This window comes from Arvicola amphibius, chromosome 2, assembly GCF_903992535.2.
Source record: "Arvicola amphibius chromosome 2, mArvAmp1.2, whole genome shotgun sequence".
NCBI classification, from domain to species: domain Eukaryota; kingdom Metazoa; phylum Chordata; class Mammalia; order Rodentia; family Cricetidae; genus Arvicola; species Arvicola amphibius.
Genome location: NC_052048.2, coordinates 128,289,626 through 128,315,596, shown reverse-complemented (window position 1 = coordinate 128,315,596; position 25,971 = coordinate 128,289,626). Strand labels below are relative to the sequence as shown.

The following is a 25,971-nucleotide window of genomic DNA, read 5'->3' as shown; positions in this document are numbered from 1 at the left end:
TCTTAGAGTTGGATTTCAGAGGAAGTAGGATGTGTAAAGATGACGTCTTCTGGACTTAAAATTAGAAGCTCAACTCAAGAGGTCTGTGTGCTGCTTTGATGCATTCAGACTTTGTCCTGAAGACAATGGGAGGCCATGGGCCAACCATGTCTCTTTTGGTAGGTCCTCCCACAGATGCATTGGGATAAAAACAGATGGGTTCTGACTAATAAGTGTTTCAACACACACACACACACACACACACACACACACACACACACACACACACTCACCATGGCAATTCTAGACACTGCCCATGCTAACCTCTTTTCTCCGGCCTTCTAGAACATTCCTCATCCTGCCCCTCTGGCAGCACTTCAGCCTTTGGTTGCGTGTACGTCTCCCTAAGTAAAACGTGAGGTGACCTTGGGGATGGGCTGATGCTTCCTATCATTTCCTACCCCAGGGTGGGACACTCAATACGTATTTGCTCAGCTGGGTTAAATAAGAGCGTTAGTCATGCCATAGAGAGTGTGATCGTACTTGGCAGTGGATGAGGCGACTCCACAGTCTTGCAAACTCATACTGATCCAGTCGCCCGTTCACCTTCAGCTGGAGGAGTAGTTAAGCGCCAAACAGTCCAGAGGGCGGTGGAGAAGGGGAGCTGTTTGCTCCAGCAGCAAAGCCAGAGCCGCGTCATCCTTCAGCTAGTAACCCTGTGCCATGTTGGCCCCAGGCCAGCTGATTCCCACTCTATCTCAAGGTGACCTGGTTTAGATTTGTTTTTACTAAATAAGATGTGTTGTTAAAAAGGAAGGCATCCTGAGAAAGAGGCATCAATTTCAGTTTTATCCAGCGGACTAGGAGGACCCCCCCACCCCCACCACAGCATGGCCTTCACCAGTTGGGCTAGGTTCTCTGGCAGGAGAGGCTGAGGAGGAGCATGCAGGGGGCTTGCAAGGCAGAGGGAGTGTGGATGGGTAAATGTGCTGTCGCTGGGCCGGGTGTGTAGCTGGGATGCTCCCTATGGATTAATGCTTCCCCTTATAGTAAGCAGCGAATGCAGGAGAACTAATTGAACTATGAGAGCTAGCACCCTACCCTAGCTCTCAACCCCAGGGGAGGCCCCATTTGCACTTTCCCAGTACAAAACATAGGTCTTTTCTAGCCCTTTCTTTTCTTTCCCCGGCTAGGTACCCTGGCCACAGGGATGCAAGGGCCATTTGGATTCCTCTGTGCCTCTGGTGACTTCAGACCACAGTCAGCTAAGACAGGACTGATTTATGATTCCATCAAGGAGCCTTCTTGTTCTTCAATAGCTGGCTTCGCATTCACACTCGAGCCTTGTTAACAGTGTGAGGGGGGCAATCTGTCTCTCTCTGGAGACAGCCATAGCCTGTGGGGAAGCTGCCAGGCTTGGGATCCATCCTACATGGCCAGTGTCTCTGGGCCTGGATAAAGACAGCGGTCTGGTAGGGGAGAAAGTCCCCTTGGGGAGGGTGTTAAGGTGAGAGAGTTAAGCAGTTAAACTTTGATTCCTGGTCCTGTTCCTTGTGGCCATGGAACTGGGCTAGCCACTGAATTGCCTCAAGGCTACTGTCTACACGTGCAAAAAATGTCACGTGGGCCACAAGGGGGCGCCACTGCCGTGCACTGCAGACCAAGGAGGGCTGAGAGTTTTCAGTGGCTATCTTTTGAAATTGGGGGCCTTCTGAGTAAGGAATCCAAACAGTGAAGATTTCTCCAGTGTTGAAGGAAAGGGCAAAGGGAAAATAGTTCCAACTGGAGTATGCAGTACAGGAGGAGGTTAGAACAGAAAGCTTGGAAGCTAAAACTTCTATTTCAAATCCCTGTGTAGCTTTCAACGAGCTGTGGAAGCTGGGCAAAAGTACTTGACCTCTGCGGCCTCCGTGTCCTTCATTGTTGAATGGGATAACAGCTGTTGAGCCCCAAGGGCCGCTGCAAGCGTTACAAACGCACTTCCTGAGGAGTCCCAGCAGTCTGCTCAGCAGTGACTACGGCTGCCACAACAAGCTAGATTCTAGAGTAAGTCGGGAGAACAGGCACAGGATCCGTGTCATGACCTATGACTAGGCGCCCAGGGAAGCCCTCAGGCCAGGTGGGTTCCTAGGGTTGTGGGAGGGAGTGACAGCAAAGGATACATCCATCAGAGCCACGATGCTTTGGCACTGGTCCAAGGAGAACGTGTCCCCTGGAGACCCTGAGGAAAGAGAGGAAGTGCCATTGAGGGAGGCCACCTGGGTGGGGGACAGGGCTGGAGCCAGCGGGGCTCTGAGCTGACATACCTGTCAGGAACTCCTGGTTAAGAAGTTTCTGCAGTTGGGTGGCATCAATGTCCAGCCCCTGGTCCAAAACAGGAGAACAATGGGCGTGAGATGGGAATCGGGAGCCAAGAGATAAATCCACCTGACTCAGTAGCGGTTCTCTGAGTCCTGAGCCCCTCCTTTCCACAGCATGCCTACCTGTTCTTTGTCCCAAGCCTGTTCTGGGTTTTGGCCCTGCTGATAACCCACTCCCTGACATCCGCCACGATGGTCGGTCTTGACACTGGCCTCCTGGTATGGGCTCTGTCATGCTGCTCCCTTCCATTTATTATTAGACAGAAAGCATGCTTCTTCCTCCCTTTCTCACCGTAGCTGGCACAGGCAGATTGCCCCCCCCCCCCCATGGCAACCGCTGAGGTGTTTTCTCCATTTCCAGAGGGACCATGAGAAGATGTGATGCCTTTGAGTGTGCATGCGTGTGATAGTAGGAGCTAAACATGCTCAAAGTCTAGGCGGTAGGAACTGCTACCACGGGGCACCTTCCTTGGTCTTCTGGGTACTGAGGCTTTGCTAGATCAACAGCAGAAAGCAGCTGAAGTGGTGGGTAAGCAGGGTATTTTCTAGGCCTGATCTCGGGCGGAGGTCGTGACACTAGCCCTTCCCTGCAGACAGGCACTGGCTAGCCTGGTGGGCAGTGTCCTCGACAGCTGTTTTACAGAGAAGCATGGTTGCTGTACTTGGGGGAGCCAGCGCTAGAGTAAGGTTTCTCCTTGGTTAGACCTGGAGAGTGGCGTTCCATGGCTCAGAATGTGTCTCCAAGGGGTCTCCTGAGACCAGCTCCTCACAGCCTCCACACACTGTCCCTTTCTCCTCTTAGGGTCGGCGGTACCGCCTGCCCTCAAAGCAGAAGAAGTCCCATACCCTGTCCCTGTAAGGTCTCAGAGCGAGAAGCACAAGCCTCTAAGATGCCAGTGTCTCATGCTAGTCCCCAGGCTGTTCTTCTAACCTCATAGTTTGGGAACATCAGGGAAACTGGCTTGGTGTGCCCAACATCAATTGAGCTTTGTTTTTTTCCCCAAAGACTCTTGCACAGAAGTTGGTATGTAAGGAGGGACTTGCCTTCATGGAATTGCCCACTGACTGACAAGCTGAACAGACCATGGACCCCATCTGCTTCCTCCTCCATGTTACCCACCTGGGGCCCGCTCGGGCCAGGACTCTACATTCTATTGCCCACTGGGAGCATTCAAAAAACCTATGGCAGGGATGGCGACGATGGTTGCTCAGACAAGTTCCCCGAGAATTGCATGTATGAACTACGGGACCCTCAAAAGTTGGGGCTGGGGAACTTCCAAAGCTTAGTGAACTAGATGCTCGGGGAAGGTGCTGGGAGTTGGGAAAATGCTTGCCAATTGAGTTCATAAAGGATGGTGGTTAGGTTTGTTCTGTCGAATCTAGAGCTCAACTGCATGATCCCTTTCCGACAGGCAGGCCTAGTTATACCATCCCCACTGCCGTGGCTAGCGAAAGCAACTCGCAGCAACGGAGGCTGATCAATGTCTGTGCTAATGGAACTGGTTACGCCGGAGGGAGATGTCACAGGGAAGTGACAACACGTGCATGAGAAATGCTTTGCTTACAGATGTCTTGGGTGGCCACATCCTCTGAGCATAGCTTGCATGTTGTGTAGGATGCTGCCAGGGGGCCTTGAGCAGCAATGCCTGCCCAAGAGGTGACCTGGGCACAGTATTGGTGTCTTATTCTAATTCCAACCCACGCCCAATACCAGCTGCAGTCGCTCTAGGGGGAGCCAAACATTTGGCTATCTCTTGGAAAAGTCCTGATTAGGGAGTCTGTACCATCCTGTCATACGACAGATTTATATTTTTATTTTAGAGGTAAAGGTGCATGGGCCTGTGTGAAAATGTACCACCTGCCCTGGAAAAGCTCAGTCCCAGGCATCCTAATCAGGTCCCGCTGACCACTTCAGAGCAGCTAATCCAGGCTTGGGTGTCTGCTCCAGAGGAACTAATCTGTCTTAATTCAACCTGACAGAAATGATTGAGCACCCCCTCTGGGCCAAGGACGGTGATCGGCGCTTGGGGACGAGGAATGCATAGGAAGTCGCCTCTGCCTTTGGGAATTCACAGACAGGGCGCAGTGGTCTTCTGGGTCAGTCGTGTCTCAGTGAGATCTGGCCTGCATCCTGGGCAAACGCTGATGGGCTGCTCTTTGTGGTACTCACCCCTCACTCCAGCCACACTCTGATCCCTGACCCCCACTCCTCTGCCTGTGGGTCTAACCTGTGCCTGAGATACCACCATGCCGTTAGCCCTCTGAATACAGAAGCACGGGATGGCATCCTTCCTTCCTTCCCCAGCCTCTGCTTGGCTCACGATACACAAAATCATCTATATCACTTTCTGCTTCCCACACCGACACAGTTATTAATGGTAAAAGGCCCATCCCACGGAGCCACTGGCAGCTCTTTTATCCCGAGGAGTCAAGGAGTTCTTTATAACAGTTTATTAAACCATTAGGAAAGCCCCATGTGCACATAGGTGGCTTGGCAGGAAGAGAGCTGTTGGGGCTTTCTGAAGCTGGCCAGCTCCCGGGAGGAACAATGCCAGGTTTGGTGGGGTGGGGGGATGATGGCCGAGCCAGAGAAAGAAAGATTTCAAGGGCTGCTGCCAGCTGCTTGTCTGAAGGCTAAGCCACACTATATCCCTTATACACAGTCCATAATTGCCCTCTCCCTTCCTAAGCTCTCTGTTCCAATGGGATTCCACCCTCATGGGGACATTGCTTGTCCTACAGCTTGGCAGTCGGAGCCTCTGGGGCTGGTCCAAGGATAGAAAGTGGCTTTTACGGTCAAGTCCTTTTCACTCCGTGCATTCTGACAAGCAATTGGAGATGGCTCTGTCCCTGGAGGCCCTCCCCCACCTCTCCTGGTGAGTAAGGTCCATGGGTGTTAGACAACATACCTGATCCACGTATCTGTAGAAAATGCTGTTTTGGGATTCATTTTCTGAAAGACTTCCCTGGAGCAAAGGGAAAATTGTTATGTCAAATTTCCGGGGAAGAGACCACTCATGTGGTGCGGCCTTGTTTCAGTAAGAGCGGGCCTGATTGAAGGGTATAATTAGCCTCCCCTGAATCTAAGCATGATTCTTCACCTGGTGGTTGTAGTGGTTGGGGTGGGGGGTGGGGAAATCAAACTTGAAGGGGGTTTGAAAAGTAAAGTTTGCTAGAAGGAAGATACTTGAGTCTAGTCTGGTTTTGGGGGGGAGGCTGATCTTCTCTTCTGCCCTATTCCTTAGAGCTACCAGAAGCCTACCATTTTCCCTGGTCAATAGCAAGGGCAGGAAGGAGAAAGAAGCTCTTGGCGAGATGCGATGTAGCCAATATGGACAGCAGACAGGACCTGCACACCTACCTTAAGGGCTCTGAAGTTGAAACTGCTGCTCGGATTCCTAGAAAATCAGGGGACGAGTGAGACAAAAATGACCCGTACTGAATTCCCAGGAGTCTACGTGTGGAGGGCACCCAAAGGCACCTAACATCTCCAGTGAAGGTGGGCAGAAGGCAGTCATGGAAGGAGACACACAATGATCACATGTTCATTTGAGGTGGGTGTGGTCTGGTTTTCTAGCCACTGACTTGTTCACCCTCAGATGCTCACGGACAGTGATTTCTACTCCCAGGATGCAGAAGACCCTTCACTCATCCTCCACCTTGAACTGGCAGCGATGGCTACCTTTACATGTCCACTGTCAAGACCTCTCTATCTCCTGCCTCAGGCTCAAAGGGACAGGACTTGCTGGTCCCAGTCTTGACCCATGATTTACCATTTAAGATGCTGTAGAATCAGAATTTGCTTTTCAGGTCACTCTGACTTTCTGGTCTGCTACACGTTCTGGCCGTGTTTCAGACAAGTGAATGTAATACATGGTATGTTCGTTCCATGCATATGACTAACAATACTTATTGGCTAAGCTCTGGGCTCTGCCATGTCTGCTTCTCCTCATGCATGCTCTTCTCTTGAAGTTACTAATGTCTGTTTACCTCCAAGGACTAACTCCCAGTCCCTAGGGCCAGAAGCAGTTCCTCCACTCTCTCCTTTCGTGCAGTTTTGCATTGCTGTTGGGGTCAAGTTCTAGGTTCATGAACGTTCATTTCCCACTGTAGTGAGTGTCTCAAGAGCAAGGCTCATACAGTGTCCTCGGCACACCACGTTCTGCATGTGACACACAGAGCGCTGCTCATAAAGACTAAAACACTCAGGACCCCAGGGCTTCTATACCTGTCCTTGTCTGGCATTTTGAGGAATATTCGGAGCAGGAATTTGACTTCTTTGCGGTGTACCGAGGGAACCACTACATAGGTCCCGGGGCTCAGATGGAATGACTTTGTGAAGTTGCACTTGGAGACATAGTCTATGCCCTGGGCAGCATTTCTAAATGGGGAGAAAAATGCAGGTGGCAGTCTTTCCTGGAACTTCTGGAACTAGAAGAAACAAGATTATTGTGAGAAAGCTCTTCCCAGGCATGAAACCCAGCCCCAGGGGCAGGCCGCTGCCTTCTAGACCCTTCTCTGCTCACCTGACCAGCATTTACAAGTCCTGGGAAAGGAGTCAGTGATGACTCCGATCCAAAATTAAACAAACAAACAAACAACTCATTAGTAGCTTATCTACCACGTGGATCCCACCTGTAGTCTGTGGGGCACACGGATCCCCAGTACATCCCAGGATAGCCAGGGATGTGGCTCAACACTTGTGTAGATGATAAGATCATGTTGTGATGTCAAAAGGTTGGACTTAACAGATTCCAGACGCTGCAGTGGATGCACACAAATCTGACAGGTAATTTTATCTCACTAATCTAATGGCATCCTGGAGTTCCAGTTTTCTTTCTTATTTATGTGCAAAGAAGACGGGGAAATTAGTGACAGTGTCCCAGTGTTGAATTCCTTCTGGGGTCCCCACAGTTGGTCTCCTCTAAGCCTTTAATCACATGCTCTGGGCTGCCATAGGACAGCAGGGTTGAATTTCCTTCTCTCCCTCTCTTTCATCTCTTCAGCAGAGCCTCGGGATTCCTTCTCATTGAAAAATAATGGGTCTCAATCATTTTCCTTTTATTTCAAATTTTCTTACAGATATAACAATAAATATAGAGCAATTCCTATTACCAGATGTCACATACATATTATATAATAAAAAACCCCTTACTAAACAAATTTTCCTACAACATGTGAGCATGGTGATTCCATTTAGAATGGTTATACAGCATGAAATGGTTATTGATGGACTCTGCCTTGGGGGACGAGCAGGGGGAATGCAGAAGTTTCTGTCCAGGGATAGAGATAAGACTAGGCTAGGCAAGAGGTAGGCCACTGTCCCAGGTTATAGCAGAGGGCAGGTGGACCCTCCAAGGCATTTTTGCTGTTCTTTACACCAGCCCTTGTAGGTTTGGGGACCTGGTCTTCCTAGGTCCTTTGACAGAGGTAATGGACGATAGGGCCAGTCTACCAAAAGGGCAGCTCTGCATCCCCGTTCAGAGAGCAGTCTTGCTCCGTGGCAATGAGAAGTTTGACTAGGGAGTGATAGAGACCTTGGTGTAGTGTGCAGAGGAGCCTGTTTCGTGAGAATTCTTGTCTGGGAAGGTACAGAACTGGCCCTGTTATTCTCCTGGTGGGGCTTGCACCCTTTTCTTACCCAAGTTCCCATTGTGTTCTATGTCCTCCAGCTCAGGGAACTGGAACTCTGATCCATTCCATCCACTGAAGACCTGCCCTCAGAACCTGTCGAGGTGTCCTTTTATGGCCGGGGTACCAGGAACCAGAGTTAGATTCTAAGCCCCAGCTTTGTGGCTGGGCTGTGGCTAAGGAACACACCTCTTTGCTGCCAACTTTTGTATTTTGGAGCTCTGGGAGATGCTACTCTAGATACTGTCTACATCTTGGGACCTTGTAACAGCCTTGGGGTGGGACACTGTTACCATTTGTAGGCTCTGGCCACATCTTGACCCTGGCCTGTGCATCATACCATCTTCTTGGCAGCAGAGGAAGGTTACTGCTGAGTTCACAGTCATGGCACAGTTTGTGCCTGTGAGGTCAGGCCCTCTAAAGTCCATTGTCCCTTCCCATCCTTGCTATTGCCTTCAGATCTTTTATCAATACATAACCAGGTCAGGTTATTGGATAAAATAAGAAGAGGTAGAGGGTATGCCTTGAAGCTCTATGTAGTCAGCAAGCATCAGCTTGTGGTAGATTTGGGGACTAATTTAAGAGTCTAAAGGTCCTCCCTGGGTACCCCTTACTACTGCCCTCATCTTAAATGCACAGGAACCCACTGGACCACGCTTCTCTATGAGGACCAAATGCTTCAGGATGTTTTCACAGTTGCAGCCCCTCTTGGACGTTAAAGACAAAATCCTGATGGGGTCTAATCCATATACCAATACGATAAATCCTACCCTAGGTTGTTGACCTGTCTGACAGCTGATTCAAGATACAACAAGAGCGGATTTGTGGACTTGGGGCATGTGGAGATCCCAGTGTGTGGAGAGGCATAATAGTTTACCAAGGGACAGCGTCAGAAGTGTGGGAAGTCAGTGAGGACAGCAGGAACCATACCTGGGGGTCTACCTGTGGAAGAGAGGGAAAAAGGCTTCAGGAAGACACAATGGAAAGACAACTGGGTCTCTCATCCTGGCTCAGGGCAAATGCTACTTCTTGTGTGGCCAGCCTGTCTGACATACAGAATATGTGTCAGGCGTGGGGATAGATGCGTGCCCAGGGTGTGGAAACCTATACTCTTGTAGGGAACAGCAAAGGGTAGGAAACTAAAGAAGAAAGAATATATCTAAGAGGAGGCAGCATGCCCTTTATGTATTAGGGGACAATATGGTTATTGTTCATAGTTATGATGGTAATATAGGAGGAAGGGGGAGGACACTGGCAGGACCAGAGATAAGACATAATCTCAGTCAAGTGCAGGTTTCCCAAAGTCAGGTACAAATCCCTCAATATAGAGCACACCAAAGAGAAGTCAACTTTGACCTCCCCAACTGTAAACATGTTAGGAGTTTGTTCTGTGGCTACTCCCCTCCCCTTGTAGGGAATGTATGTGTGCATCTGGGCTACAGGGTGGTTATGCTCTGCTCTTTACATCTGGTAGAAGGAAGCACCAAGGATAGAGTTCTGTTTTTATGACCCGCTACAATTTTCAAAGTCCTTTTGTGCGATAATATAGCTATTCAGTGCAGTCCTTTGGGCAGATGCTTGGGTCCTGTTCCATGTGTGAGAAAGGAAGGCTAGGAAGGCAAGACACAGAGCAGGGAACAGGGCGAGCTGCATTCTTTCCTTTGCAGAGAAGCCCCACTTCCCATCAATCACGGTCCTTCCTAGTTAGTCTGGGTTGGGATTCCTTTCTAGTGGGAGCTGGGGTTCTACACATGCAGACTAACTACTTTGTGGGTGTGATTAGAGGCATTTTAGCCATAGATACTGGGAGGGAGGTGTCAAACCCTGGCCTGTGGGAGGACCTTTGGGGAATGAGGATGAAATAGCATGTACCCTTATCATTTTTCTTTTCTTTTTTTTTAGATTTATTTATTATGTATACAACATTCTGCATGCAATCCTACAGGCCAGAAGAGAATACCAGATCTCATTATAGATGACTGTGAGCCACCATGTGGTTGCTGGGAATGGAACTCAGGACCTTTGGAAGAGCAGTCAGTGCTCGTAACCTCTGAGCCTCTCTCCAGCCCTTCTTGTCATTTTTCTTTGTCCTGACTTTTCCTGCTTGCTCACACACCACTGGTATCCAGTCAATGTAAGACAGAATAGTGTGCCCACAGCTGCTGGGGAGGGGGGTGGGTTACAGGCTCACACTAACTAAGCTTGGAGCCCCCATTTCAGCTGCATCAGCATTATCATCAGCCCTGGGGACTGCCATAAGCCTGGATGCTGGCAAACTCTTTGTTTCTGGCTGAAATGCAAAAAACAAAGTTTTTTTTTTAAGATGAAAAAGATGTATATGAATGAGTGTTTGCCAGCATATATGGGTAAGTGCCAAGTGTAAGTCCAGTGCCCAAGAAGGAAGAAGGCATTAAAAACCCTGGCACTGGAGTTACAGACAGTTGTGTGTTACCATGTGGGTACTAGGAACCCAACCTAGTTCCTCTACAAGAGCAGCAAGCACTCTTAACCCCCGAGCAATCTTTCCAGCCCCCCAAAAGTCTTATGATGAGAGCTAGACCAGCTTTTGGCCTTTAACTCAATCAGGACCCTGGGAGGACCATTGAGACCTCAGGATGCCTGTGGAAGCCTCTGATCTGCCTGTACTTTTGTTAAGTGTCAGCTGAGAGATAACGCATCTCTGTACAAAGGAGAGAAAGGTGGAGTTGATTACAACCTCACAACAGCTCCTGAACCGTAAGCATGTTTGCCCATTGGTTGTGGGTGGAGTCATTGAGAAAAAGCTCAAAAGGTAGGCGAGAGCTGAACCAGATAGCGGCACAGCTGGACAGGAGCCTACAGACTGGCCTATATGACTACTTCTAAGAGACTGATTATAAGTTACACCTGCTTCTTCCTACCTCTTCTGTTTAATTCCTCAACAGTCAAGTATCGGCATGAGCCGGTATGCATGTATGGTGAGGTGACTGGAATGGAGATAAAAAGGACACCCAAGTGGAAACACCAGGTCACAAATCTCCTGCATCCAAAGCCTGGAGCCAGGGATATTTGGCTCTTTTAGGTATTACAGCAGAAGCACACATGCTTCCTCCCACCAGAGTGGAGGCAAGTGCTGGACAGCGATTCAAATGATGCCTCTGTATTATTGCATCCTTAGAAAATGCCCTTTGCTAGTCTTGGCAGGCCTGAGGCAACTCAAGTATTGTGCAGAATCCCAACAACGTCTTCTGTAGGGGCTTCGACTCTTGAAGACTTAAGTAAAAGAGGGTAGGGATAAGCAAGAGTTCTGAACTGTGTTCAGAGAGTAGAGCCCAACAGGCTCTCTTCCAAGACCAGAATCCTTGTTTCTCTTGTTGCTTTGGGTACCATGAGAAAAGCTGAGAACCCTGGGCCTGAGCCTATCCTATAGGTGCTGTGAACAAACATGACCCGTCACCTCCAGGTGCTGGAAAGATGATGGTTCTTCTCTGAGCCTGGACTTCGTATCTATGAAAGTGGGAATATCCATGGTTTTGAGACACGAAATGAGAAGCCATTTGTGACTCTACAATGCCACATCCGTGAGGCCTTCTCACCAGCAAGAGCCACAACTGTTAGCGGGACAGTTCTCTAAGAGCAGAGGAGGCAGGAAACGTGTCTGGCCACAAATGGACTGAGACCCATGTCTTTGAAATTTGCTTTGTCTCAGTGAGCAACTGGAGTTGTTTGGGAGACTAATCCCAACTCTTGCTCAGTGTGGCAATAGACTTCTGAGCTCTGTGGTACTCATTAAAGGTGACAGGTGTGTCTAACTGCAAGCTTGAAGGGCATCTGGTGCCCAGTCCCAGCTTCACCCTTAACTCTGGCAAGTCATTTCACATCCCTGTGCCATCGTTTCTTCAGATCTAGTGGGGTGGGACCACTGGCATCACAGAGATCATAATCCCTCACTCTTCCTTTGGGATGCTTTGAATTTCTTGGGAGAAGAGATAGCCAAGCCATTAGATTTTCTTTTTTTTCTTTGTAGTTTTTTTCTTTTAATTAAGTTCATAGTTATCTAGTGTTTTGTGTGTGGTGTGTGTGTATGTGTGTGTGTGTGTGTGTGTGTGTGGTGTGTGTGTATGTGTGTGTGTATGTGTGTGTGTGTGTATGTGTGTGTGTATGTGTGTGTGTATGTGTGTGTGTGTGTATGTGTGTGTGTGTGGTGTGTGTATGTATGTGTGTGTATGTGTGTATGTGTGTGTGTGTATGTGTGTGTGTGTGCATGTGTGTGTGTGTGGTGTGTGTATGTATGTGTGTGTGTGTATGTGTGTATGTGTGTGTGTGTATGTGTGTGTGTGTATGTGTGTATGTGTGTGTGTGTGTATGTGTGTGTGTGTGGTGTGTGTGTGTGTATGTGTGTGTGTGGTGTGTGTGTGTATGTGTGTGTGTGTGTGTCTGTGTGTGTGTGGTGTGTGTGTGGTGTGTTTGTGTGTGTCTGTGTGTGTGTGTGTGTGTGGTGTGTGTGTCTGTGTGTGTGTGTGTGTGTGTGTGTGTGTGTGTGTGTATGTGTGCTGGCGTGGGGGGAGTGATTGAAATGCAGTGGAGGAGAGGACTCTGGGATGAAGGGAAAACCTGACTTTGGATGAGCATCCAAACAGGGCTTGATTGTCGACCACTGAACTGTAGCTGGACTTTGGTCTAGACATAAGAGGACAAAGAATTCACCTATTGGATTTAAGTGTGTATGTGTGTTTAATTTTAATCAATGATTTATATTTAATCAATGATTTTGAAAAATGACCCAAGTAGGCAGCCTCTAAAGAACTTGTTAAAATGCAGGCCATTCGACTTTGCACCTAAGATTCTGATTCAGGAGGTCTGGGACTGTCTCAAGAATCTGCATAATTAGAAATCTGGTCTTGGACTCGAGCACTTCTTGAGGTCCAGGCATATCTCTGAAGCACACCTGGGAAAGCTGTACCACACAGGTGGCACATGGTCAGATGCTGGAGGGGTAGCTCAGGGTTGAGAGCAAATGCTGCTTTGGCAGAATTCTCTCTCCAGCATCTGCATAGTGCAGCTCCCAGCTGCTTGGGACCCTAGCTCCAGAGGGATCCGGCCCTCTTCTAGACTCCATGGATATCTGAACTCACATGTGTACATACCCACACATACATACATAACAGAAAACTATTTAAAAATAGTCAAGTCTAATTCTCCTGTGGTTAAAATTTTTTCTTAAAAATTTAGAGCTGGACACATGCATGCTACAGAGCCTCTGGGCTTTTGTTACTAAATCTTCCAGCTTGGCCAGTGTCTCTATCTAGTTCCAAGTATACACAGTATCCATAAAGAGCAAGTCCCCAAACAGACTGCATACCTTGAACACCTGGAACTGTAGTGGAAATATATCCTCTTCTGTCTTCAAGCTTTGTGATGTGATTGTGAAGGCCACAACAACATTGTTGCCGTCCGTGGGCTCTTGAACACCAAAGAGATACTGAGGATCCCTCCCTTGTCCTCCTGGAAGAGAATGAGCCATTACTAGTGCTCAGAAACACCCCTAAGGGTCCCAGTGCCGTGTTTTATGGAGTTGGGCTTTAAGCTCTGTTTGGAAAGCTAAGATCTTGGTCTGTCATAGCCACAGTCAGTAGTTGTGAAACTAAGTTCTTAATATTCTGAACCTCAGTCTCTTTCTCTTAAAAACAGAGAGGGGAGTATTATCCCTACTTGAGCAAAAATGTCTCCTAAACAATAAATTCGGCCCCGTGTATTTTGTTCTACTGTGAGACAGGGTCTCTCAGTGACCCAGAACTTTTCAGCAGGCTAGGCCTAGCCAGTGAGCCCCAAGGATGCGCCTGTCTTCTCCTCCCCTAGTATTGGGATTATAAGAGCCCTACATCATGGCCAGCTATAAGGGCTATTTATATGTAAAATTACAGAATCTCCAAGTATGCATGCACTTATTACACTGGCAATAACCATGAGAGCCTTGAATTGCATCAAATCACCAAGCACCCGTGAAGAAAGCAGAAAACAGGTGGTTGGGTGGTCGTTACAGTGCTCTGTATATATAACCCAAGCACACTTAGCCAAGACAGAGTAAGAGGAAGGCTCTTGGAAACTATTAGACTCAAGTGCATGAGTCAGGGCAGGGCAGTCAGGATATAGATGAGCGGATATTCTTCAGAAGGCATGGGTCGCCACCCGTGAGCTTTGGAGGATGGGTAGGAAGACACAGAATATGACCATGGCCATGGTCTTCCTATGAGTACTGAATAAAATGCTCTCAACAGCGTACAGCAGGCGCTCCATCACCCACTTCCTTCCTTTGCTTCCTTGTAAGGTGGCACTATAAATGGCTTTACCGTGTAAGTCTGGTTAGTTCACTGATGCACGCTGTATCCAGGGGAAAGGGCTTTTGTGGCACTGCTTTGGGAGGTGAATAAGTGAGAACACCTCAGCAGTTGCACACAGTCTGCCCGTGGCCTCCTTGATGACAAGGCTCTCTGAGTGGAGCGACCAGAAGAGCCCGGAGATCAGAAATGAAGTACACCTTAAAGTCTGGGGTCATTCAAGGAAACCTTTCTGGACAGGCAAGTGTACACACACGCTCTTCGCACAAGATGCGTTTGCAGCCTCATTGATGGAGGATGTACTGTCTCTCTCAGACCCTACGCCTCAGGAAACAGTTTCAGCCACCAGTGTCACAAACAGGGAACATGACGGACAGTGAAGGGTCATGACAGAGGTGCCCGCCACCAGCTAACTCCTGAGCCGGGCAGGACTATTCACCCTGTGTCTGGATAGTGGTCTGTGGGTTCAAGGGAACGAGCAGGGGTTACTATTGATACTTTTTTACAGTTGTGGAGTCTGAGGACAGAGAAAACAGTGATATTCTCAGGCCCAAAACTAGTGCGTGGAAATGATCCTTTAACTAGGCTCTGAATTCCTTTCTCATGCTCTTTCCACAGCCTTTCCTCCTGGTCTTGTTTATTGGAGAGCAGAGAGCCAGATTTCTACCCTGGATGTGGACGGAACTGAGTAGCAGGACCTGTAGGGTGTGAAAGCCCGGAGAGGTGACCACCCTGCCCACCCCTACTAGCTGCTCCTGTGCTTGGAGAAGCCCTGGTTGTCCCTTGAAGCTAAGGCCTTTGCTTTCTTCATCAGGCTAGTGATTCAACTAGACGGAAGAGTCAGAGAAAAGCTTGGGCAGAGCTAGGGTTGACAGCTGCTTGTCTAGTAGAATGACCACCTGCCATGTTTCCTGAGATCACTTGGTTCTTGAACATCATCTGGCGCCATCTCTCATTGGGTGTGACTCCGTGGTCCAGGGCGATGGGGATCTGGTTACAGATGAATAGGCATGAGAAGTTCTCTTGGAAATCTTGACATGACATCCTGTGGGAAGCAGACACACAGCCCCAGTCACCTCTGGCTGTGCTCCTGGGCTTGGCTTTCCACCACTTCACTGTGTCTCTCCAGTCAGCAGAAGTGCCCAGGTGCTGACCTGCCAGAGGCCTGTCTAAAGACCAAGGTCTGTCTCTGGCACATCCGGTGCCATGAGCTTCTGTCCTGAGACTCTCCTCCCAAAACAGAGATACTGGGAAAGATGTGCCCTTCTACTGACGCTGGTCTCTCTGAGTCTTGGCAACACAGACCAAGGCTTTCTTTTATTTCACATGTGCTAAATTCCTTCGCTTTTAATTATTTAAGTTTGTTTTCATACGATATACTTTGGCCGTGTTCCTACCTCTTCTTCAAATCCTCTGCACTGCCCTACCCACCCAACATCATGTCCTTTCTCGTTCTCAAAGAAAGAACAAAACAAAAAATGAAAATCAAAAAAGACAATAAAAAAAACACAATAAAACCCAAAACAAACATGCCCCAAATATGAGTCTGTTGGTTTACTCCTTCTCAGCCTGGGACCTGCCCTGGAGTGTGGTTGACATGCCCAGTGATACTCCACTGTGAAAATAAACATTCCCTTTCCTGGCAGGTATTAATTGGTTAGGGGTGGGACTTGGTGCACTTCCTTTTCTCAGCATTGGGATCTCGTCTGATTTGAACCTGTGTTGGGCTTGCCCATGCTGTCATAGTTAGGTTTTCTGTCTCCTTTTTCCTGTTCTCCAGGAGCACCAGAAGCCCCAGCCAGTCTTACTCTAAAGAGCTGTCCTGCTGTTTCTCTTTGTTTTCATATACACATGCTACATCTCACTAAAACATGCCACTGAGTAAACCAGAGACCCCTCCAGGAAATGGCCATCTTCTCTAAGATGTGCACATGAGGCATAGCATGTGTTTTCAAGATATGGAGTCTTGAATAGTTTCTAGCCAAGGACAATGAGAGCCCTCCTAGGGCCAGGCTAGAAGATTCACCTCCAGTTACTCTTTTGGAAGAGTCCTGCCAAAGCAAACTGAAGCTGCTGAGCCCCTATTTGATGGAAGACAGAGGTGACAATCATGTTTCCAAATTCAAACCTCTGAGAAACTACCTTTTTACCATCAAAATGTCCAGGAGATCCCAGTGTCTCATCTCCAAGATGACCTTCACACCAAAGAGAGGAAACACAGCTACCTGTCATTCAAAATGGTTGCAACACAGATTTCCATCCTCACAAAAGTTAAAGGGAAGCAGCTGGGAGGGAGGGGCTTGGGCAATGAATCCTTCAAACGGCTTTAAAGAAGGGTAAGTACCAAAACTCGCCGTTGTCCTTGTTCTCATACAGCTGGCTCTTCCGCGGGTCTAGGGTTTCCTCCCACTCCTGGGACCTGGTATGGAGAGAAAGACCACAGAATGAGACCTCTCTCACATCACTGCAAGAGGCCCATGGTGACCTCACATCACCTGTCCCCTTATGTTAAACTCTAGATGTCACCTATGAGAGAGAATACCCGACATCTAGGGATTTGGCTTTTCCCTCTCAGTATATTCTCTAGTTCTGTTCACTTCCTTGATGCTAGCATGTTTTCGGTCTTCTTTATGGCCAAATAAAACTCCCCTGTGTGTATATACCACACTTTGTTTACCAGCGTATCTGTTGGTAGCTGCCTAGGCTGGTTCCATAAGCTAACAATGGAGAGGGGAGGGAGGACATGAGATGGTAATAAAGTGGGGAAATGATCAAAATACATCTTATCCATATTTAAAGATGCCAGATTTTGTATAATTGATGTACACAAATAAAAACTACCTATCTTCTTCTTCCACTTCCTCCTATTACTGAACTGGAACACAAGAGCCTTTGCTGTCTCTGCTTGACAGCTATCAAATATTATTCATTTACGGACTCTGTCTCCTAGACCCATCTCACAGATGCACTGGTCCCCCTCCTTCTTTGGTTACCCCAGTTCAGCCTACGCTTTCCTTTCTTGCGGACATATAGTTGTTCTCCCTGAACATTCTCCCACCCAGTTTTCCTACCCACTCTCCATGCCGTGATCAAAGTGAGCCCCCCAAAGCAGGAGCTTGATCATGTCACTTCCCTGCTTAAAACATGCTGGTCACCTCCAGTTGCCGCCAGGGCAAAGTTCAAACCCCTCACTAAAACCGTGGCCCCTGCCAACCTCTCAGGGTTTAACTGATCTGCTCCTGCCCCACCCCCACCTTTGAACATCCTGTTCCACAATGCCTTCATTTCCTTAAAGAGGATTTTCCTCCTCCCCACCCCCCCCCCCGCCACCTCCCCACATGCATCCCTGGCTTTCATCATGATGCTCTTGCATCAGGACCACTTCTATCAATGCTGACCCGCTACCTCTCAGTATCTGTTCACCTACTGGGTACTCTGCATGAGAAGCCTGGCTAAAGTTCACTTGCTTCATACTGACACCTGGCCCTTCCTTTGGACTCTCATAGAGCTAGTCCTCTGCATAGCTATTGTTCCGTTGCTTTTTCTTTCTTTCTCTTTTTTAGATGCCAAGTGCCCAGCCGGAGAGCAGTGACTTTGCTTTCCATGATACCATCCCAGGGATCTAACAGACACATACTCCATGCAATGACTTCTCTCATTTTTGCTTAGTTAACTAAACTACAGAGATGATGTGTTCCAGAAGCCAGATCTGGGCTGTAAAGGGAAAGAGACCCTTCTAGGCATGAGGCAACAGCTGTTCTTCCTTCAGCCTGTGCTTCAAAGCAGAGGCAAGCTCCACAGGCTACAGGCCCCAGAGGCACAACAATTTAATGAGATCTTTCCCACAAAGGAGCCTGAATGGAGAGCCAGGGTCACCTCTGTGTCAGGACAGCAAGGCAGAGACCACCACCCCTGGCTTCCTGCTGTTGGCTGAAGCAGTCAGATGTGTTATTGTAAAATGGCAATTTTATAATTAAGCGATAATTACATTTTCTGCAGTGTGTAAGGGAAAATAAATGTAGTGTAAATCAATACGCTATTGATTCATGCAAGTTTGCCTTTAAGTGTGTGCGACTGAAATTTCAATTATGGCTGAGATTAGACCATCCGGCTCTCACCATCCGTCTCCATTCCTAAGGAGTCGGGGAGAAATCGACCACCTGCATAGAGACAGTGATTATGCAGTCCCCACCACTTCCTTCCAGCCTGGCTCTGGCGAGAGGGGGCTGACACTCAGCCAGGGGACTTGATACTACAGGGGGATATTGCTCTGTACACCTCACACTCCTGTTTAGGGGCTCCATCCGTGCTCATTTCCTGTAGGGCTTTAATCCAGGATTCAGGCCCAATCTGTCCTCCCTTGCTTCCTCTGCTGTAGTCCAGCCATTTCCTGACTTGGAAGACTGACCCTACATAGTTCCTCTTCTGAAGCACACTTATGCCTTTGCCACAGGACACCTCCCGTGCATGGCCATCGGTCATGCTTTCCCCGAGTATGCCCACCCAGAGGACCTTTTTTCGTCTCTGAGCTCCGATGTCCCTTGTGGCCTTCCCTGGCCATGGAAAACACACAAGAAATATTAACCATTTCGAGTTTATTCTCTGCCCTCACCCCAGGGAACCTAATGTCAAAGGTCCAAAATATCCTTTGGGCCACATTCAGCAGTTTGGGTTGCTGGGCATGGAGAGCTGGGGGCAGCTAGAGGTTACTTGGATTTACTTTGGGAAAAGTAAGAGATAATCCAGATCAGCTCGCACAAGCATGCAGTCTTAGCCGCCCTAGAAGCTGAGATGAAAGGTAGCAAGTTCAAGGCTTGAGTGATTCAAACCTAGACCAAGCAGTAAAGCAGGGCCCTGCCTCGAACAGATAATCAGGAAGGCTGAGAGCATAGTGAAGAGGTTGAGAGCTTGCCTGGCATGCATGAGCCCCATGTTTAATCCCCAGAATGGAAGGAAGAAGAGAAATATAGTTTTGAGGAAAGAGGCAAGAGACAAAAAAAAAAAAAAAAAGGGACAGTAAGGGAGGCATTGTAAGGCGGTGTTGATGCATAGATGGACACGTTCTTAAGTCCATTTCCCTTCTCCCAAGCTCCAGGGAGCAGCAGAGGTTCCAGCCACACTTACTCTACAGACCTGTCCTCATGTTTCTCTTCTTCCTTTATCCTTCCCCTTTTCCTTCCTTTCTCCTCCCCTCCTTTCCTTTCTCTACTTCCCCTTCCTTCCCTCCTTCTTTCCCTCCTTCCCTCCCTTCGTCCCTTCCTTCCTTCCTTTTTTTTCTTTTTCCTCCTCTTCCCCCCTCTACCACACATTTATCTTACACTATTTGCTAAGTGCCCACCCACGAGGCCAGGGACACACCAGCTCTGGCGCCCACAAGCGAATCAAGGAGTCTTGCCTCAGCTTGGCCCTGGGAGTCCAACTGGGGTGTGGGCAGCTTGTCCAGCAACACTGGCTGTCTGTACGTGGCTTCCAGAACTGTTGTGAACATCTACCCTATTGATTTTCACTACTTGTTGGGCCCTGTTCTGTTTCCCTGACACATTGCATTTCCTTTCTGATCGTGCTTCCATCCCCAACTGGCAAGGAAGCTGTAGCCACCCGGCTGTGATGTGATGCCTTTTGCAGGTCTGCACAGGTCCTGAGTGATATGCGGCAGACCAATCCCCACTGGCCACTGAGAGAAGCAAATAACGTATTGCTGCCCCTCAGTCCTCTCACCTCCCTTTCAGTCACCAAGGCACTGGGGACTGAGGGGGGAGGAAGAGAAAACAATGAGCGGGACAAAAGAAAGACAAATATTGAATGTTCTCTCTCATATGTGGAGCCTGGATATTGAATTGTTCACGACAAGCAGCAGGGTGCCAGAGGTCAGGCTATGGGAGCTGAGAAGGGCCATTCCAGCACCTGGATGAAGTTTCTGAGTACCCAGGTGCTCATCGGGATGTTGGAGATATAGCTACTCAGCAACCCCCATCATGAGCAAGGTGTACTGCAGGCATGAGGGTCCGCGGAGTCCAGGTCAAGCATCAGGGGTGAGCATCTGATCTGCTCAGTAAAGAGACCACTCAGAGGATTGTCTCAGCTCCTCAGCTCTACCTGGCATGGAGCCTCCTCCACTCTGATCTTGTGGCATCATTGGCATCTGAATCCAAAGAAGCCCTCCAGGAAGGATGCTTTTATTCTCTACTTGTCTTTTCCCAAGAGGGGGAAGCTTGGCTCCCATCCTGCCTCTTTACCCTCTTTGCTAATCTTGGGTATGTGAGATCTTTTGAGAGACAGCCATTGGGCCTTCCTATTTGTGCATGTATCACAGCACCTATCTAACACAGTGCACAGCTTGTCATGTGCACATAACAGGTGTCTAATAGACGCCTGGAAAATGACTCCTGAGAGTGTAAGAACACCCACAGCCATAACCAGTGATGAACTGGCCAGGCCCGCAGTGAAGACTGCAGAGGGCTGACCGGCCCCTGCCCGGATGTTCAGTGAAGAATCCGCCCCTGCCCATGTTTCCATCACTTATACCCATCTCTCCAGCGTCCTTTCCATTCTGTGTTGCCCCAGGGATTCCAAAGGCGGATGATTTCTTCCCAGCCCTTCTGGTACCGAATCTGTAAGGAAGAACAGGAAACAACAGTTAGGGGTCTCTGGCAGAAGTCAGCAGACAGCTGAAGTATGAACGCAGCTCCTTTTTCTTGTTTCTTTTCTTTTTTTTTTTTTTTACCTCCCAGGACTAATTTAACTTCTGACCTCATTTGGCTGCAGCCAGGAGAAAAATGAAAAGAAGAAAAAAAATCAATGTCTCTCTTGCTGCCTGCATGGAGCTGGAATGAGAGAGGGAGAGAGAAGCGGGGAGGGGGGATGGGGATGAAAATGATCCTTGTTTTGCACTCAGCCCCCAGCAGGTGCACGGGTAGCTCCATCATGTTGGGTGCTGTCTCTGGGAGCTGGATGAAGTCAGGTTTAACTGCAGACACCTAGTAGAGGCTGATTCATTCAGCTGTAGGGGAGAGAGCTTTGTGGTCCTCTGCTGCTTCTAATCCCCCTCACAGAACTCATCTCCATCCCACCTTACAGCCTGCATCTATGCCAGCAACTTAAGGGGCTGCGGTACAGTCTTGTGAGCGAGGAGGCTGATGTGAAGAAGACAAGGCCATCCTTGGAGCTGGGATAGCCAAGGCTAGCCTTCTTCATTCCCCATCTTGACCCTGACCAGACACCCCAGTCTATGAGAAGGTGACCTCTTATAGACTGAACCTCCCTTCATCTTCACCCCTACATCCGACACGCAGGGTTTCACTTGTGCTGTTGTGTTAGAGGGTAGGGACTGTGGGTGTGTTACAACAGATAGCAACAAAAAATCCAGCCCACACTTCCTGGAGCCCAGAGCCCTCAGCCTGGAAAGAGGGACTGAAGCATGACTGAGTTGTAGCTTGGATATTGATCCTTGCTAATGTTGTCTACAGAGATGGAAGGCCCAGGGAAAGAGAGAGCTGCCCACCGACTTTATGGCAGAGGCAGCGGAGAATCTCAACAGCCTATCACTGGACAAGGAGAAACTGTGCCGAGGCCCCTGTTAGATTACTCTAGTTCTCTGGAGTGGGCATTTCTATAGTTCCTTCTTGCAGAGGAAATAACAGAATCAGAGAGGTAAGTAAAATTTCCCAAGACCATTAAGTAAGCAAGCAGCAGGCAGAGGGGAGAATTCCAATCCTCGCTGCTGTAGGTCTCTGAGGTCTGACTCTAAATTTTGGAATTAGACATGAAAAAGACTCCTTGATGTGGCTGTGAGCTTGGCCTCAGATATAACCCTTGAATTGCCTTGCTCAGGCCCTCATGATCACTCACAGGTAGGCTCTAAAACATGGTACAGAGCCTGGATCTTGGCTTGGGAACGGTCTTTTTTTTTTTTTTTGTCTCTTTCCAGGTCTGCCCTGTCTCTTACCAGCATGCACTATGAGGTTTGCAGTTCCTCCAGAGGGCAGAGGCTCCTGGCATAAGCCCAGGCTCTCATCCTCTCTGACCTACCCTGAGCCTCCCCTCAGCTGCCAGCATCCGCTGGTACCCACAAGGCAGGGTCACCTTGTTTGCCACAGAACCTAATGAGCACTCCTTTTGGTGCCTGGTGGAGTCAGGGGCTCAGTTGGGCCTAGGGAGGAGGAGTAGCCAGTGATTCAGAAGGGCTGAGAGCAGGGCTAAATGAGGCATGCAGATAAACACTCACCCCTTGGCCCAGGGGAGTTGCCAGCAGAGCTAGGTGCATAATAAAAAATGCCAATTTCATTTATCTTCCTGTCTGTGTCCTGCCTGGAGGGAGGATGAGCAGATTAAAAAGTGTACTACATTTACAGGCTGGGTTAATCTTAGCGCTCATGGCTCAGAGTTATAGCCTCATCCCTCTCCAGGGGGAGGGAGTCTCTAGCAAAGTCATATCCCTGAGCCCTTGTGTTCTTTATGACCCTGCTCAGTTGCTAGCTATGTGGGTTGTGGCCAGGGGCACAGAGGTCACAGTCAAAGCTAAGGCCATGGATACGGATGGGAACGGAGTGGCTCATGGCTTCACTGCTCCCAACCATCCTTTTGACCTTGGCCGGCCTTCTCAGCAAAGGTGTCATTGGGCAAGTGGTAGCCCAGTATATCTGTCCTAAACAGCAGCTTCATAGATGTATTTTCTTGAACGAATACTAGTTCCATTGACTATTTATAGCTCGACTCCAGAAAATGTGGTTTGGTTGATGAAAAGCAAGTAGCCCTGAAGAAGGAGCTCTTAGAGCCTTTAAACTGTGAGTGCACACCGCATCTGAGAGAGGCAGAAATAGGGAGAGGCCCTCTCCAGACGTATTCACTCCACAGAACATCTCCTGGAGGTATATTCTGTGATGTGGCATCTGCTCAGAAAAGCAGGGCAGGGCTATCCACGCCGTCTAACTTTGCTCACCTGCCATCCCGGGTCAGGCACTCAGTTCAGACCGTTCTCATTCCGTGCTCACCACAGATAATCGCTAACTGATGACAATTCTCTTTCTCCAGTTCCGTAAGAGAAATCAAAATCTTGCCAACATAGAAACCCAGCCGGCATAGTTACCACGGCCACATGAGATAAAATCTACTTGCAACCCCGAGACTTGTCCACAGCTGGGCGAGTAGGGCTGTGGGAAATGGAGTCTCGACACATGGCCAGTGTGATGATGGTATTGACTGTCTACACTGACAAATCGTGGAAGAGGCTGGGAGAGTAGAACAGAGGGTCTGGCGAACAGCTCTGACAACTGGAGTCGGCAGCCACCATGACCTTGCTCATGGAAATGCCTTCTAGGCTGCTCTCATATATTTTGTAACAGGGGAATAGCGATGCCATCTTCTCAGGCCAAGGGCAAATGTGTTCATTCATGCATGCAATTGCATTCATCCACTCAACAAGCATTTATTAGTTGCCAACCGTCTTCAATATATTGATGCTCCATTTTGGAGGCAGGCAAGGGACATAATGAGGTCCCACATGCTGTGAACTAGGACTCGAAAGAGTAGGGTAACTGGATTGAAGGTGGTGGATGGGAAAGACAGATCGGCACAGGAGAGTTTGAGAAGGCTCCCGAGGGTACTTGGCACTCTGCATTCCTTAGGTTACTGGCACCTGTGAGAGATCTGCCCTGGAGTTTGGAACTCTGTCTCTTCGGTGATAGAAGCCGGGTTTGACTTCCAGAGGAGTGGGACATACAGTGACAGAGAGTGCTGGGGGAAACCCTTGAGAAGTCCTTGTACAGCTGGTTGGTGACTGCCAATGCAAATTGGGGAGGCCAGGCACCAGGCAGCTAGGCCAAAGCTAGCCATCTCTGTGAGTCTCAGACAGAGCCCTCTCCCATCTGCTCTCAGCTTCTTCATTTCAGAATGGAGGAGCTGGACTTCCATAGCATTTTCTAGATGGATCGTACTTTATCCCGAAGCCCCACATACTTTTGTTCATTTGTAGTCAGTACTATAGCCCGCCCTCTTTCTCGTGGAGTTAAGTTGCACCTGAATAGATAGGCATGGCCACAAAGTGCACTTCCCAGTATCCTTTGGGTCACTGTATGGTTGGGAGATTAAATGCAGGCTAATGGACTGTGGGGGGCAGGCGGGTGGATCTCTTTTCTCATTCTTGTCCACGATGGAGAGCAAAGGGTGGCCCCTGACCTCTCTCTTTTCCCAAGCTAGAAGACAATGGCACCATGTATCTTGAACTTAGAGACAGGATCCCATGCTCTGGATGTCAGAGTTACCCACTGTGGTGGTTTGAAGGAGAATATAGTCCGCACAAGCTCATGTATTTGAATGACTGGTCCCTAGTTAGTGAATCCATTTGAGAAGGATTAGGAGATGTGGCCTTGTTGGAGGAAGTGTGCAACTGGTGGTGGGCTTTGAAGTTACAAAAGCCTACCCCAGGCCCAGGTGTTCTCTCTCTCTCTCTCTCTCTCTCTCTCTCTCTCTCTCTCTCTCTCTCTCTCTCTCTCTCTCACACACACACACACACACACACACACACACACACATACACACTCCTACCTGTGGATCAGGATATAAAGGTCTCAGCTACCGATCTAGCACCCTGCCTGTCTGATTCCCACCATGGCGATTATGGTCTAACCCTCTAAAACTGAAGCCATCCCCAGTTAAATGATTCCCAAGAGTTGTCTTGGTCATGATGTCTCTTCACAGCAATAGAACAATGGTTAAGACACCCACTGACCCAGGAGCACGCCTGTTTACCCGCGAGAGAACTAAATGCTATCTTGTTTGAACGCATGTAGTTTAGAGGGCCCTTGTTTGGTTAGTACATCACAAATGACCTGAGTTTCAGGGTAAAGTGTTCCACAGAGTCAACTGGGCGATTCATCGTACCTCCCTTTGGAGTAAATCCCCTATCTAACTAGATACCCATCTCTGTGATTACTTCACAGAGAGCAAAGACTTAAGGGGAGAAGGGTCTTGGGGGAGAAGGGCCAGAGGCACCATAACTTTGGGGAAGGGATGGAGACTGCTGGAGGAGGGAGTTGGGGTAGGCTGAGGGAAAGAAATACTCCCGTCAGCTCTTGGGCTTGCTGCAGTCATCTGACCCCGACTCTTGCTTAGAGGATCCCAGGGGACAGACACCAGGTTGGTAGTTTAGCCTCACCTGCTCAGCTCCCGTCACTGTGTAGGCGTGCTGGCTCACCAGTCCGTTCTCCATCACCTCGGACTCATCTGTCAACTGCACAAGAATAGACAGAGTGCTTTGGGGAAACAGAAAAATACATTCAGGCAGCAACTTAGCTAGTGAGCTACCCACCCTCAGCAGGAAGTGTGTGTGTGTGTGTGTGTGTGTGTGTGTGTGTGTGTGTAAAACCCTTCATAGGAGTATGAGTATGGAGAGTACTGGTTGGGAGTTCCCAATGTTTCATGCCCAGAAACTACCTACTCTACTAACTATGAAACTTATGGGGTTCTGGGAATATGGGCCGCTTGCTCCTCTGACCATTTGTCATGAGCAAGACACAGCATAACACGTGCCAACAGGGTCTCCCACCCTCCAACAACACCCCCACACCCAGAAGAAACAGTGTGACTTAGCCAGTGTTTGAGAGTAGAGGAAGTGTCATGTAAACAGGGAGTCAGGCATCTTAGAATAGACTCAAATAAGTTGGAGGTCATGCAGGCTATGAGACCTG

At 48.8% G+C, this 25,971-nt stretch overlaps 1 protein-coding gene across 1 annotated transcript in view; it reads right to left on the bottom strand.

The window, feature by feature from the left end:
* The window catches only part of Capn13 (calpain 13), a 58,284-nt gene that overhangs the window by 6,670 nt on the left and 25,643 nt on the right, over window positions 1-25,971 (bottom strand). Inside the window, exons 6-17 of the mRNA XM_038319358.2 lie at window positions 25,440-25,514; window positions 20,813-20,898; window positions 16,632-16,706; window positions 15,187-15,332; window positions 13,312-13,454; window positions 8,901-8,912; window positions 6,568-6,770; window positions 5,701-5,737; window positions 5,249-5,305; window positions 2,286-2,343; window positions 2,142-2,200; window positions 523-591 (exon numbers count right to left, since the gene is read on the bottom strand). Of these exons, the coding sequence (XP_038175286.2) occupies window positions 523-591; window positions 2,142-2,200; window positions 2,286-2,343; window positions 5,249-5,305; window positions 5,701-5,737; window positions 6,568-6,770; window positions 8,901-8,912; window positions 13,312-13,454; window positions 15,187-15,332; window positions 16,632-16,706; window positions 20,813-20,898; window positions 25,440-25,514 (1,020 nt within the window). The remainder of the gene's footprint in view (window positions 1-522; window positions 592-2,141; window positions 2,201-2,285; window positions 2,344-5,248; window positions 5,306-5,700; window positions 5,738-6,567; window positions 6,771-8,900; window positions 8,913-13,311; window positions 13,455-15,186; window positions 15,333-16,631; window positions 16,707-20,812; window positions 20,899-25,439; window positions 25,515-25,971) is intronic.